The sequence below is a fragment of the Dicentrarchus labrax genome, unplaced genomic scaffold (genome assembly GCF_905237075.1).
Source record: "Dicentrarchus labrax unplaced genomic scaffold, dlabrax2021, whole genome shotgun sequence".
In the NCBI taxonomy this organism is placed as follows: domain Eukaryota; kingdom Metazoa; phylum Chordata; class Actinopteri; family Moronidae; genus Dicentrarchus; species Dicentrarchus labrax.
This window is the reverse complement of record NW_026136720.1, coordinates 993,837-1,008,483: the sequence shown is the minus strand read 5'-3', so window position 1 is coordinate 1,008,483 and position 14,647 is coordinate 993,837. Positions and strand designations below refer to the sequence as shown.

Here is a 14,647-nt window from a genome sequence, read left to right as displayed (position 1 = left end):
TTGGTCCTGGTCCTGGTCCTGGTCCTGGTCTCTGGTCCTGGTCTGGGTCCTGGTCTGGGTCCTGGTCCTGGTCCCGGTCTTGGTCCTGGTCTTGGTCCTGGTCTTGGTCTTGGTCTTGGTCTGGGTCCTGGTCTGGGTCCTGGTCCTGGTCCCGGTCTTGGTCCTGGTCTTGGTCTTGGTCCTGGATCATAGCGTTATGCATGATAATATAACTAAATAAAAATAAATATTAATATGAATAAAAACTGACCTAGAAGGTGAGGTAGATTAATTAAAGTCTTTAAATGGCTGCACACAATAAAGTGGTTCCCAACCTGAGGGTCCGGACCCCCGGAGGGTCTCAAGATTATTCTGAAGGATCGCCAGAGAATTAAAGGTCCAGTGTGCAGGATTATGTTTGCCTTCCCCTCACCCTCACTGTACCCTCACATATGCTATAAACTAGGCTAATGTTGTTGGAAAGACAACCACATTTTAAAGATGGTTAAAAGATAAAGAAACATAAATATAGTTACATCTTAAGTTATCTAATGTTAGCACAACACTAGCCAACTAGCTAACTAATAATTAATGTAAATTATAGTTTGCTAGCATTTTGCTCACATTAGCTTTCAGCTGTAACTAACTAACAAACCGTTACAGAACTAATGTCGTACAATTCACATCCAACTGATGGTTTTTCTGAGTGTTCCTAAATGAAAGGAGTGAAACTGAGCATAAAGCATTATCTTCATATAAACTGATTAGAGATTAAATATACAAAATAGTGTCAATTTAAATCTGCACATGAATAACAAGTGTATATATCTGTAAATATCTTTAATACAAACACATAAATAATAATAAATAATGAATAAAGGTTGTAACAGGTGCATTACAGAGCAGCTGGAGAGGAGCCCGCCGTCCAACACGTTCTCTCTGGAGAAATAAAAGTTAAAAGCATTTGAGGCTGAGCCGACGCATCAGTAACACTCACTTCAGCCCTGAGCTGAGAGTTTGGCCTCCGCAGTGTTAGATAACACAAACTCCAATATCACAAGTACTGTACAGTGTACGAGCTGCAGGTCCCTCGGAAACCTCTGCAGGTGGCTGATGTGGAAAAAGGGTCGGTTCACTCAAATTACCAACAAACATCTTTTCTCATTGACCTTTCTGAGAGTCCTCCGCCCCGAGACAGTGGAAGCAAATGTAAATCCAACATGGCGGACTCCGCCAGCAGAGGACCCGCTGCCTCTGTAGATAAAAAACAAATTTTAAGGTAACAAACACACAATGATTCTTATTATCAGCTGATTAAACACTAATGAAACACACCGTTGGATATTATTTGTTATTTTAACCCCAACCAGGTAGATTAAACCAAACCTTCACAGCGTACGATCATAAAACTGATTTATCTTAAATATTTGTAACAGAAACGATCAGTGAACACTTCCAACAGCGTATTGTGCCTTTTACCTTAAAATGAATGACAGATTTTTGATTATTAAAGCAGGTTATTTGTCATGTCTGATGGATCTTTTTAAGACTCGTCCTCTGGCCGCTGCACCTCTGTTTTAATTGGCTGTCAAAAATAACCCTTCAGTTTCACCTCGGAGCGGGAACCCAGGGGACAAGGCCGCCACGTGCACGTGGTGAAGGGCTCTGCGTGGGCCTGGATGCGGCCGTGCGACCTCTGCTTTACTGCAGTACAAACACTCTCTCTCTCTGTCAGTGTGGGCTGGTTCACCGTCTTTATGTAAAACCTCTGTGGGAGGGGAGCACATCGCAGTGAAGGGCTTCAGAAATGTGATCCAAGTGAGAGGCAGGCTGCGGTTCCCACAAATCTTCACAATATGTTCATTTTGTTCCGTTAAACTGCTGCTTTCGTCCTCCGGCGGTGGTTTGCATTGAAACAGAGGAAGAAGAAGAAGAGGAAGAGGAGGATGCAGGCCTTGCTTGCTTTGTGTGAGTTTGCTCTGTCCGCTATGGAAGCCCATTAACACCAGGAAAATAAAAACATAATATGAAAACTTAGCCTTGATAATGAAATAAAAAGTTTAAATTATGACCTCAAAAACAAATAGAAGATAAAAAGTCTAAATTAGGAGACAAAATGTCAAAAATATGAAATTATGAGATACAAAGTCATATTTTGTGGGGTGGTTTTGTCATATTTTTATTATTAAAATGGACTTTCTTTATCTTCTTTTTTTATTTTACTGTCAGTAAACAGCTCCATAGCCCTCTGCTGCTGCCACAGCTCTGGAGAGGAGAAAATTAGTTCATTTCCTCCTCTTTTTTTAGCAGCTGCACGGCCTCAGAAGCTCCAGCAGGTGGCAAAGCGCTCACCTCTCCCCTCTCGGCCAATCAGAGCGCGGAGGGCTGGTGGGGTGGGCGGGACGCAGGAAAAAAGAGAGGGAGAGCCACAGAGCTGAGATAAAAGTAAAGAGGGCAGAGTAAACGGAGCAGCACACGCTCACAACTGCGAGCAGAGCAAAGCAAAAACAAAAAGGAGTGGAGGAGCAACAGGTCGCAGAGAGGAGGAGGAGGAGGAAGAGGAGGAGAAGTGCAGCTCCTCCTTCTGCACACTCTTCTGTCAAACTTCCTGGATCTGCTGAGCGAGAGAGAGCATGAGGAGGAGAGAGGCTTCCTCAGGCTGGGAGGGTTAGGAGAAGGAAGGAAGCCAGTTTAGAGAACCCCCCCTCCACCCTCCCTCTGCTCCACCACCTCCTCCCTCCTGCTCCTTCCTCCCCGCTGCTGGAACACTTTGTTTGAATGCTTCCTGGTGTGAACTGAAGCTGAGACACACGGAGGATCTGAAGCTGCACTTCCTGTCTGAAGCTGTCAGAATGGCTGACTGCTCCTCAGACCGTGTGCTGACCTCCGACCAGCTCCGTCTGTGAGAGGAGCAGCAGGCAGAGAGAGGGAGCCCGCCCAGGCAAGGCCATGGATCCTGAGGAGGAGCAACCCTCGCTGCAGGATGAAGGAGAGGGGACCTTCACCTCCACCTCTGTGGCCTCCTCATCCTCCTCCACCTCCACCTCCACCTCCACCTCCTCAGCCTCCAACGTCGAGCTTCCCTCCGCTGCCCCCGTCCCCCCCTGCCACCACGCCAGCAGGACCTTCACCGGCCTGAGGATCTTCTGCAGGAGGTGAGTTCAGCTCCTCCACACCCCCTCCTCCTCCTCCTCCTCCTCCTCCTCCTCCTCACACACACACTGACTTTCAGCCAGTTAAAGCTGCACAGGAAGTGATGCAGCTGAGATGTGCTTACACTTGGAAACAGGACGTTATTGAAGAAGGGTCGCTGCTAAAATCTGTAAAAAATTAGGTTTGGAGTGTGGAGTTTGGTTCGTCTTTGGTTTGTTAAAATCAATAGAAAATGAAATGGACTTTGGTTTGTCCTTTGTGTGTAGTTTTTAGTTTTCTTCCTTCAGGAGCTACATACAAAGATGAGATGATACGGTTTTATTGATACCAACCAGCGGAGTCAGAATGAGTTTGAAGTCGGGGGGCGTTCAGCTTTGGATGATGTAATTCACTGGTGAAGTTGTTCATCTCACCTTCCTTTCAGTCTCAACCTGCCCACAGTTTCATGCTCAGTGAGGAACCAGCAGAATATCTATAAAGACACTGCTCTCTAGTTTGTGCTTGTACGGTTTCATGAGGCTGTGAATATCCTCGGGGCAGAGGTCTCAAACTCAAATAGTCCTCTAATAGGACACAATCATATTCTGGCAATATTTCCATCAAAATTCAAACAGCAGTTTCTGAACATTTTATATCATCTTTGTTGAATTAGAGGCTGAAATGGGTCAGAACTCACCAGAACTCACCCGTACTGAGCACCGTTACTTCTTATTGAGTACCGCCACCTCAGTCTCGCCGCTGAGGGCACCGAGGTTTCAGTATTTTTTCCATCATTCCTAAAAATAACTAACTTTGATGCCCTCAAACCTCAGACCTCCGCAGTGCTGGTGGGGTTCTCCTTAATGCCTCTCTGTGGTAACACAGCTAGCTTAATGCTAAATTTCTTTTTTAAAAAGGATGAAAAACAGCAAAATAATTAAGGTTATGTTGCGCTGAATTCAAGTGCTGGCACCTTTTTTGGTCCAATTCAGGCAATTCTCATATGGGGGTTCCCCTAGGGGCACTTTGGAGTGCTGCAGCAGGTACTTGAGATTGTTTTTTAAATGTTAATTTAAAAAACAATAATGTATAATTCCTAACATAATTATATTTTAGGAACTGCCACAGAGAATTACAAACATCCTCAGTTAAGCTTGTCAAAAAGACAATTCAGTGTAACGTCAGTGAGTTTAATGAGTCTTTGTTCAATAAATGAGACGCTGAAGTCACGGCGCTGTATTTTATCAAAGATGTTTTATTATTTTGAGTAGTTTGAGTTTCTTTGTGAAATGAAGCTGTGGACCGGCGGGAGGGGTCCTCCTGGTCCACTCTTCTCTCGTGGAGCGAGCACTATGGCTGCGTTTGTGAACCGTTCATGTGACCTCCGCCCACTATCTCACCATCACAGTTTGACTCCTACCTAATAACGGATGTATGCTTGTGATATGTACATGAATGTGACTACGTAGCAGACTGATACTGACACTAAATATTACAGGAAAACTCCATTTAAATTACATTTTAACAAGTTTAAGTGTTACTATTTTGATAGTAGGCCTATTATGTGTTTAAATGAATGTAATTAATTAATTAACTAAAGTATTTCCTACAATGGTTTGAGGAATAGAAAAGAAGAATAAGCCGAAATGACTTTAAACTCAATATTTCTGACTGTTTTTGCAGACAGGACTCTGAGGAGCTCTGACTGCCATGTTTGGACAGTTTGTAGTCACCATTCCAAACTCCCTTTACATTTTTGTGGTTTAACCCTCTAAAGCAGTGACACTAGCAGTGATCTCCACCAACAGAGCTTCTGAACAAGTTTGCCAAAGTGTGATGATTGTTTCGGTTTCACAAATGTGAGAATTTACTGGTTTCCTTTGTCTTTTTTTAGTCAACTGAATCTTAAATCTTTGGGTTTTTGAGTGTTGGACAATAGTTTGATGATGGTTGTTTTTCACCGTTTCACTTCAAAACTCCATTTATATTTTAGCTGTTTTAAGCAGTTCAATGTAGTGATATGTATGGATATAGATGTTATCAGCAGGAGTTATCAACAGACGATAGTGAAAGTTACCACAACAAAGGATTTAAAGAATTTGCTGTCTTACGTTACTAAAAGTAGAATATTTTGGGGTTTTAGACTGTTGGTCGGACGAAATGAGACATCTGAAGACATGACTTTGGCTTCTGAGGAGCTTTGACTGGCATGTTTGGACATTTTGTAGTCGTAATTCCAAACTACCTTTACATTTTTGCCATTTTTGAGGTTTATCCCTCTAAAGCAGTGACACTCGCAGGGATTTCCGCTACAGAACTTCTTGACAAGTTTTTGCTGATTGTTTCAGTTTCACAAATGTGAGAATTTGCTGATTTTCTTTGTCTTTGTTTTAGTGAATTAAATCTTGAAACTTTGGGTTTTTAAGAGTCACAGTGAAACTTCAAAACTCCATTCAAATTTTAGCTGTTTTTCTCAGTTTAACACAGTGGTACTATGGAGCCCATACAGATGTTGTCAGTGGGAGTTTGACCTTGAACTCAAACAGCTGGACCGCGACACCAAGCAAAACAAACTGTGAGATCAGTATCAGCAGAGACAAGTCTAAAAAAGGCTCGGAAATGATAGTGAAACCAACCACAGCCGACGGGGAAAAAACAGCCAGTTTCATTATTTCAACCGTCAGTTGTCGGATCAGAATGTTTTTCAGCAGCTCACACCTACAGAGGACAAATCTGATGTTTTTCTTTCTTAGGTTTTAGTCAATAGAATACTTAGGTTTTAGTCAATAGAATATTTTTAGGTTACAGACTGTTGGTCGGTGAAGCAGGACGTCTTATGAAGCCAATTATCACCAGAAGAATTGCTGAAACACATTTAACAAATATAACAGTTTATACACAAAATAAATGATGAAACAGTAGGTTTCACGATGGTTTGTGAGTCATTAACATCTTCTGCTGACACTGAGGGTCAAACACCAAATCAATAACTGATTATTAACAAAGTGTTAAACTCTCTCCAACAAATGTCATAGTATTTAGTTCAGTGTCTGTATGGGCTCGACAGTATAGCTGCTTTACAGGGTTAAACTGCAAAAAACAGCAAAAATCTGAATGGAGTTTGGTAGCAGGGCTGAAGCTAACATTTATTTTCATTGTCAATCATCATTTTATCTAAAAACCGTCAGATTAGTGAAAAATATCTATTATAGCGGTGGATATTTTTAAGGAGGCGTCTTCAAATGTCCTTTGGGCTGAACAACAGTTTACTGTGACAGTTCTCACATTAAAAACTTAAAACAATACAAGTTTTGTTATTTCTGCTGAAGGAAATATTTAGAGGATGAAACATTAAATACATCAACTGTCACTTTTTAAGCAAAAATCTACTGAATGCAGTTTGTGAAATTAGGGCTGGGCGATAAATACATTTTATCGATTTGCTAAAAAAACAAAAAAAAACGATTAAAATCGTAAATCGGGTTTGGTGTGAAAAAAATCGGAGATTTTATTTTTAAGCCATATCGCCCAGCCTTATGTGAAATGTGAACATTTGGTCTGTCGAGGATCTCTCCTCTATAACATCAGGTTTTAATATTGACCATATTGCTTCCTGCAGACAGGTCAGTGATTTGATTAAAAGCTGTGCTGCTCTCTGCAGGCCACTGGCTGGGTCCGCCATCAGATACCAGGTTGCACTCAGCTAATATTTATATTGATGGTGTTATTAAATGTATCCTGAATGAGTGAATACGTTTTTATTATTTTGTTGTTCATATGGAGGATCAGTAGTGCCTGATGTAACGTATGTTTTCATCACAAGTGGCCCTTCATAAGCCCCGCCCCCTTTTTACTCTTTGCTCCAATCACAGTTGAGCAAGCCTCAGTCAACTTCCTCCTTTCCTGTACATAGATATGCTATATGCTAAGCTAATATGTGCTGAAAAGACAACCACATTTTCAAGATGGTTAAAAGATAAAAGAGACATATATATATATACTGCCACATCTTAAGTTAGCTAATGTTAGCATAACGCTAGCTAACTAGCCAGTTTACATTAATCATTAGTTATAAAAATAAATGCAAAATACATAAAAACTTGTGGTCATATTTCAACTCCTACTTTATTCATCTTTATTACTTTATATTAAGTTTTGGACTTTTGATCGGACACAACGAGCCACCTGAAGACGAATCAGTGGTTCCACATTACAGTTTATAAAACATCCATCAGAGTACAGGAACAGTGAGTGTTTGAGCTGTACGTGTGCAGTAATGTGTTATCATAGTTTATTCATAGAGACTTCTATCTATACACACACACACTACATGTACACACTCAGTACACACTCAGTAGTGAGGGCTGTTTCCAGCAGGAGGTCAAACTGGGCCACACTCTGACTTCCTGTTTGATCTCTGAGTAACATCAGTGTGTCTGTTAGTCACTGTGCTGATAAAGTACTGCAGTAACTCTCCTAAAGTACTGCAGTAACTCTCCTAAAGTACTGCAGTAACTCTACTAAAGTACTGCAGTAACTCTCCTAAAGTACTGCAGTAACTCTGATAAAGTACTGCAGTAACTCTGATAAAGTACTGCAGTAACTCTGATAAAGTACTGCAGTAACTCTCCTAAAGTACTGCAGTAACTCTGCTAAAGTACTGCAGTAACTCTGCTAAAGTACTGCAGTAACTCTGCTAAAGTACTGCAGTAACTCTGCTAAAGTACTGCAGTAACTCTCCTAAAGTACTGCAGTAACTCTGATAAAGTACTGCAGTAACTCTGATAAAGTACTGCAGTAACTCTGATAAAGTACTGCAGTAACTCTCCTAAAGTACTGCAGTAACTCTACTAAAGTACTGCAGTAACTCTACTAAAGTACTGCAGTAACTCTACTAAAGTACTGCAGTAACTCTCATAAAGTACTGCAGTAACTCTGATAAAGTACTGCAGTAACTCTGATAAAGTACTGCAGTAACTCTGATAAAGTACTGCAGTAACTCTGCTAAAGTACTGCAGTAACTCTGATAAAGTACTGCAGTAACTCTCCTAAAGTACTGCAGTAACTCTGCTAAAGTACTGCAGTAACTCTCCTAAAGTACTACAGTAACTCTCCTAAAGTACTGCAGTAACTCTGCTAAAGTACTGCAGTAACTCTCCTAAAGTACTGCAGTAACTCTCCTAAAGTACTGCAGTAACTCTCCTAAAGTACTGCAGTAACTCTCCTAAAGTACTGCAGTAACTCTGATAAAGTACTACAGTAACTCTCCTAAAGTACTACAGTAACTCTCCTAAAGTACTGCAGTAACTCTCCTAAAGTACTGCAGTAACTCTCCTAAAGTACTACAGTAACTCTCCTAAAGTACTGCAGTAACTCTGATAAAGTACTGCAGTAACTCTGATAAAGTACTGCAGTAACTCTGCTAAAGTACTACAGTAACTCTCCTAAAGTACTGCAGTAACTCTCCTAAAGTACTGCAGTAACTCTGATAAAGTACTACAGTAACTCTCCTAAAGTACTGCAGTAACTCTCCTAAAGTACTGCAGTAACTCTGATAAAGTACTGCAGTAACTCTCCTAAAGTACTGCAGTAACTCTGATAAAGTACTGCAGTAACTCTCCTAAAGTACTGCAGTAACTCTGATAAAGTACTGCAGTAACTCTCCTAAAGTACTGCAGTAACTCTGATAAAGTACTGCAGTAACTCTGCTAAAGTACTACAGTAACTCTCCTAAAGTACTACAGTAACTCTGCTAAAGTACTGCAGTAACTCTGCTAAAGTACTGCAGTAACTCTCCTAAAGTACTGCAGTAACTCTGATAAAGTACTACAGTAACTCTGATAAAGTACTACAGTAACTCTGATAAAGTACTGCAGTAACTCTGATAAAGTACTGCAGTAACTCTCCTAAAGTACTGCAGTAACTCTGATAAAGTACTGCAGTAACTCTGCTAAAGTACTGCAGTAACTCTCCTAAAGTACTGCAGTAACTCTCCTAAAGTACTGCAGTAATGTTTGGAGTATATCCACTTAATGCTACTTTATACTTTTATATTATTTCAGATGTAAATATTTTTACTTTAACTGCATTTTTCACTTTAGGAAGCAAAATAATAATAATAATAATAATACTTTGACTTGTAATGGAGTATTAGTTGTACTGTTACTCGAGTACAGGAGTACCTCTCTGAGTGCAGTGTGAGGTAATGAAATCTCCTCTGGGAGTAAAAAGGTAAAAGAGCAGATCCAGGTTCAGTCAGGTGGTCCTTTAATCTCCTCTAATTATAGCTGCTATTAATGGATTGCACGCAATTAATTAAACTCCCTCGTTTATACAGCCTGATGGGAATATGTCACTGCACAGCTCCTCCTGCTCTTCCTCCTCTTTCTTCTCCTCATCCTCCTCTTTCTCCTCTTTCTTCTCCTCCTCCTCTTTCTCCTCTTTCTTCTCCTCCTCCTCCTCCTCCTCCTCCGTAGAAGCAGTCGAGGGCTTTAAAGTAAAACAGTCTGAAGTATTTTCAGCTTCATGCAGTAAAAGTACACAATATAGCCTTAGCTATACATTAGCAGCTAACTTGCTGCTGTTGTTAGCTGGTTAGCGGTGCAGCTAACTCAGCCGTCCTATCAGGTGAGTCTAGGAGCTCAGAGCAGTGGGGCAGTTTCGGTCTCTAGAACAGGAGCTTTGGACCGCCAGGAGCGCCACTGCCTCCAGCTCCCAGTCCGTTAGCAGCAGTTAGCCGTTAGCTAATACCAACAAGTAAACGTCCATCAGTTAATCCCTAAGAGTTGAGAAGCTGCAACATTATATATATGACAGAGACTGAACAACAGTTCCCCTTTAAACCAAACCCCCTGAAGACGTTAACGTTAATAATTTTATTTAAAAAGTAAGTCGACTCTCTGAAAGCTCAGTGGGAGAGTGTGTTCCCTCTGCTGGAAGATGATACTGATTGATTGGACAGATTAGTAACTATCGGTCTGTCAGAGTCACAATCAGGATGATGAGTGGACCTGATGTCTCGCTCTCTAACCTCATTAGAGCAGGACGCCTGCAGACCCAAAGGATCCTCTTTGACTGAAAGGATCCACACTGACTGAAAGGATCCTCTTGGACTGAAAGGATCCACACTGACTGAAAGGATCCACACTGACTGAAAAGATCCACACTGACTGAAAAGATCCACGCAGACTGAAAGGATCCACGCTGACCCAAAGGATCCTCGTTGACTGAAAGGATCCACACTGACTGAAAGGATCCACGCAGACTGAAAGGATCCACGCAGACTGAAAGGATCCACACTGACTGAAAGGATCCACACTGACTGAAAAGATCCACACTGACTGAAAGGATCCTCTTGGACTGAAAGGATCCACACTGACTGAAAAGATCCACACTGACTGAAAGGATCCACACTGACTTAAAGGATCCTCTTTGACTGAAAGGATCCACACTGACTGAAAGGATCCACGCAGACTGAAAGGATCCACGCTGACCCAAAGGATCCTCTTTGACTGAAAGGATCCACACTGACTGAAAGGATCCACGCAGACTGAAAGGATCCACACTGACCCAAAGGATCCTCTTTGACTGAAAGGATCCACACTGACTGAAAGGATCCACGCAGACTGAAAGGATCCTCGTTGACTGAAAGGATCCACACTGACTGAAAGGATCCACACTGACTTAAAGGATCCTCTTTGACTGAAAGGATCCACACTGACTGAAAGGATCCACGCAGACTGAAAGGATCCTCGTTGACTGAAAGGATCCACACTGACCCAAAGGATCCTCGTTGACTGAAAGGATCCACGCTGACTGAAAGGATCCACGCAGACTGAAAGGATCCACGTTGACTGAAAGGATCCACGCAGACTGAAAGGATCCACGTTGACTGAAAGGGTCCTCGTTGACTGAAAGGATCCACGTTGACTGAAAGGATCCACGCAGACTGAAAGGATCCACGTTGACTGAAAGGGTCCTCGTTGACTGAAAGGATCCACGTTGACTGAAAGGATCCACGTTGACTGAAAGGATCCTTGTTGACTGAAAGGATCCACGTTGACTGAAAGGATCCTTGTTGACTGAAAGGATCCACGTTGACTGAAAGGATCCACACTGACTGAAAGGATCCACGTTGACTGAAAGGATCCACGCTGACTGAAAGGATCCACGCTGACTGAAAGAAGAAGAAATTCTGATGTGAACGTGAATCAAACTTTTATTATTATGACTTTTAACTAGTTAGCAACACGTCTCTATGGTGCTAATGCTTATACTGATGACTCTACATGAGCTACATAAACGAACCATTAGACAGAAGACTGACTGTTAGTTATTATTAAAGGACAATTCCGGCGCAAAATGAACCTGGGGTTAATAACACATGTGTACCGAGTTGGTTCGGTCTCTGGGATATGTTTTCATGCTAATCGACCGTGACCGGTTTTAGCACAAACCTTAGCTTATAACGCTAGTCAACGGGGCACCGAGTAACGTGAAAAGAAATCGCTATTTTTATACCACTAACAAGACTCAAAATAGCACCACACTAACACGATAGCATAGTGAGGGTCCCTACCTATAAACCGAAGCACTGAGGACTTTGTAAGTGTACAGACAGTTTATTAAAAAGATAGTTTAGAACAACAGTAGCGTTCGTATACAGGCGGGCGCCATCTTGGGAAAACAGTCAGGGGTTCGGTCATTCATGCAGATCAATGATAAAGACTTCCAGCTGATGATGTGAACTAAAACAAATGTAATTTGTTCAATATATCAGAAATAATCGCACCAATGTAAAACACAACTTGTCTAGTGTACTTACTCAGTGGATACCTGTCCATCTGGTCCCTCCGGTATGACTCGCTGCCTCCAATTTATTTTCGGGACATGGAAAAAAGTTTCCAGAAAAAAGTACAGCTCTGTTTATCAGAGAGGGGAAATCTGTACTGACTGTACAAAACACTGCGTCTCTTGGGTGTCGCGACGTAACTCCGTGCAACACAGGCACTCCTCTTTGGTGGCCATATATTAGCTTCACAATGTCCGCAGGTACACCACCAGTTTCCCGAAGTACGAGGCTGTGTTGCGGCATTGACTACCGGTAGCTCTCTCTCTCTCGTAGCCCTTTCATGGAGCTCCCGCAGCTCTTCGAGAAGAAGGCAACAGAAACACTACCGCTTCTCTCCACAGGGGGCGCCAGAATCAACGTACAATGGAAGTTCCTTTAAGGCTGCAATATTTCACCAGTTTATGTTATTTTCCCCAAAACGGCAAATTTCAGTTGACGTTTCTTTCCATTATTTCAGACCAACCGTTTTAATCCCGACACACTGACTGCCTGTGGTGGAAGCTGTGGCTCCTCATCGCCATCTGTTGGTTGTATGAAAGTACTGACAGTAATAATGCAGACACCACTGAAAATCTGCTGATACTTGTTTCATCTTTTGATATTTATCAGCCTGTGTAACCATAGAGATTTTCAGTCACATATAGAGACTGGTCAATATTATTGTGTTTAATATTTCAATGTTTTTATGTTAGTTGTGACATAGCTATATGATAATAAATAGAGTTTTTAAGTAAAGGTCAACATGTAAATAGTTAACAGCCAAAACAAGGAGACCACCCGATTATTAGGAATAAAACTGACCAGAACCAAAAACATTCCCATCAGCCTCTGCTGCACTTTGTGGTTACTGCTAATTAGCTCATGTTAGCATGCTAACACGCTAAAATAAGATTGCGAACATGGTAAAAATGATACCTGCTAAACATCAGCCTGTTAGCACACTGATGTTAGCATTTAGCTCAGCGCTCTGCTGTGTCTCAGTGCGACCTCACAGAGCTGCTAGCACGGACTCTTTAAACTCCTAAATGTTCCTGGTTGTATAAATAAAGGCGGTATGAACGCAGACGTTTGAGTCACGCTGTCGCATGGAATCAAACATGTTGGAGTCAGACAGGCTGTCGTACGTGTTCAGTCCTGTTTCTGTTATTGTGAGGAGGTAATCCACATACAGAGGACTAACATACACACTGTCAGTGGAAATATGATCAATGATAAACAGCTGTACTATTAATAATAATATTTACACCTGGGCTTCAGTGAACAGTTACAGTCTTTTTTTAGGTCGAAGAAGCTCAGAAAACTAAATGAACCTCGTGGTTGTCAGCTGTTATTTCCTGATGAATGAATGAATCTTTTTGTTAATAAAATGTGAGAATATTATATAAAACAAACAATATGTGTGTGCCAGTGTTCTTGTGTTTCACTCTCCATCGCTTTCCTCTCATTTCCTGTCTTCTCTCTACTCTCTAATTAAGGCATGAAATAAATCAATTAGTGGAATATTGGCTGGTTTTGTCTGACCAGCAAATTATGAAATGACATAAACAATATGAAACAGAACAGTAACAGACTCTCTCAGAGCAGCAGCTGGAATCAGTTCTGTTGACTCCTGATGTTGTCTTCACTTGGACACTAATTCTTCTGTCCTGTTTGTACACACTGTGGTACAGGAGGATGTGGTCAAACACACTTTATTTCCAGTTATTTAAGTCTTTTGTTCGCCTCGGTCTGATGGCGTAACGTCGGTGTGAGCTGTGTCTCAGGAGGTTGATGGTTCGACCCCAAACTGCTCCTAATGCTGTGTGAATGTGAATGAATGGATTAGTTTCTGTTTGTGATGAGAGTTTGAACTGTATGAATGTGTGTGAACGGGTGAATGTGACTGTAGTATCTCCAACGCAGCGATGCATGAGGGTCAAAGCGAACCTTCCCATCACAATCAGATGTAACATAAAGAAATGTGAATAATCACTTCATTAAAGAAGTGAAAGCAGCTTTAAAAGGAGCAGTCACAGTGAAATGCACAGACTCAGACAGAAGATGAGTTCTAACAGCAGGACCAACACAGTAAGAGACTCTTCTGAAACCCTGATCCTGTTAGTGACGGCGCTCAGTGAACAGTGAACACAACTGTACAGATTACAGCTCAGTTTTATTTGTACAGCACCAATTCATGACAAAAGTTATCTGATTACATTTATTATTGTGTTATATATGTTGCATATTGTTTACTGTTAATATTATTACGTTATTGTTTTGTTTTGAACGTTAATGTTTAAGTTTAGTTTCACTTTCTGGCCACCATTGTGTCACAGCGGGTCGCCGTGTATCATGTGACTAATAGAGATCTACTTTCTGTGTAAATGCTGATATTTTTGCCTGTTGAGGAGCAAATAAATGCTGGAAATGTGTCATCACACTTACATTCATTTCCTAGAGACCAACAATGACCCAAAAATCAGCTTTTTCCTATCTGAGGACGTAACTTTTGTCCCCAATTAACTGCTTTAGCCTGAAATGTGTCCCCGAAGGTAGTCAGACCTCACACACACACACACACACACACACACACACTCACTCTCACACACACACACACACACACACACACACTCACTCTCACAGACACACACACACACACACACACACACACACACACACACACACACACTCACTCACTCACAGACA

General features: G+C 41.6%; 1 protein-coding gene across 2 annotated transcripts in view; it reads left to right on the top strand.

Moving 5' to 3' along the window:
• Window positions 1-2,437: 2,437 nt before the first annotated feature.
• Window positions 2,438-14,647, top strand: part of dgkzb (diacylglycerol kinase, zeta b) — a 52,190-nt gene continuing 39,980 nt past the window's right edge. The window contains exon 1 of one of the 2 annotated variants that reach the window (XM_051380802.1): window positions 2,438-3,134. In XM_051380802.1, coding sequence (XP_051236762.1) covers window positions 2,929-3,134 — 206 coding nt within the window. In that variant the 5' untranslated portion in view covers window positions 2,438-2,928. The remainder of the gene's footprint in view (window positions 3,135-14,647) is intronic. The other variant, XM_051380797.1, reaches the window with a different exon arrangement.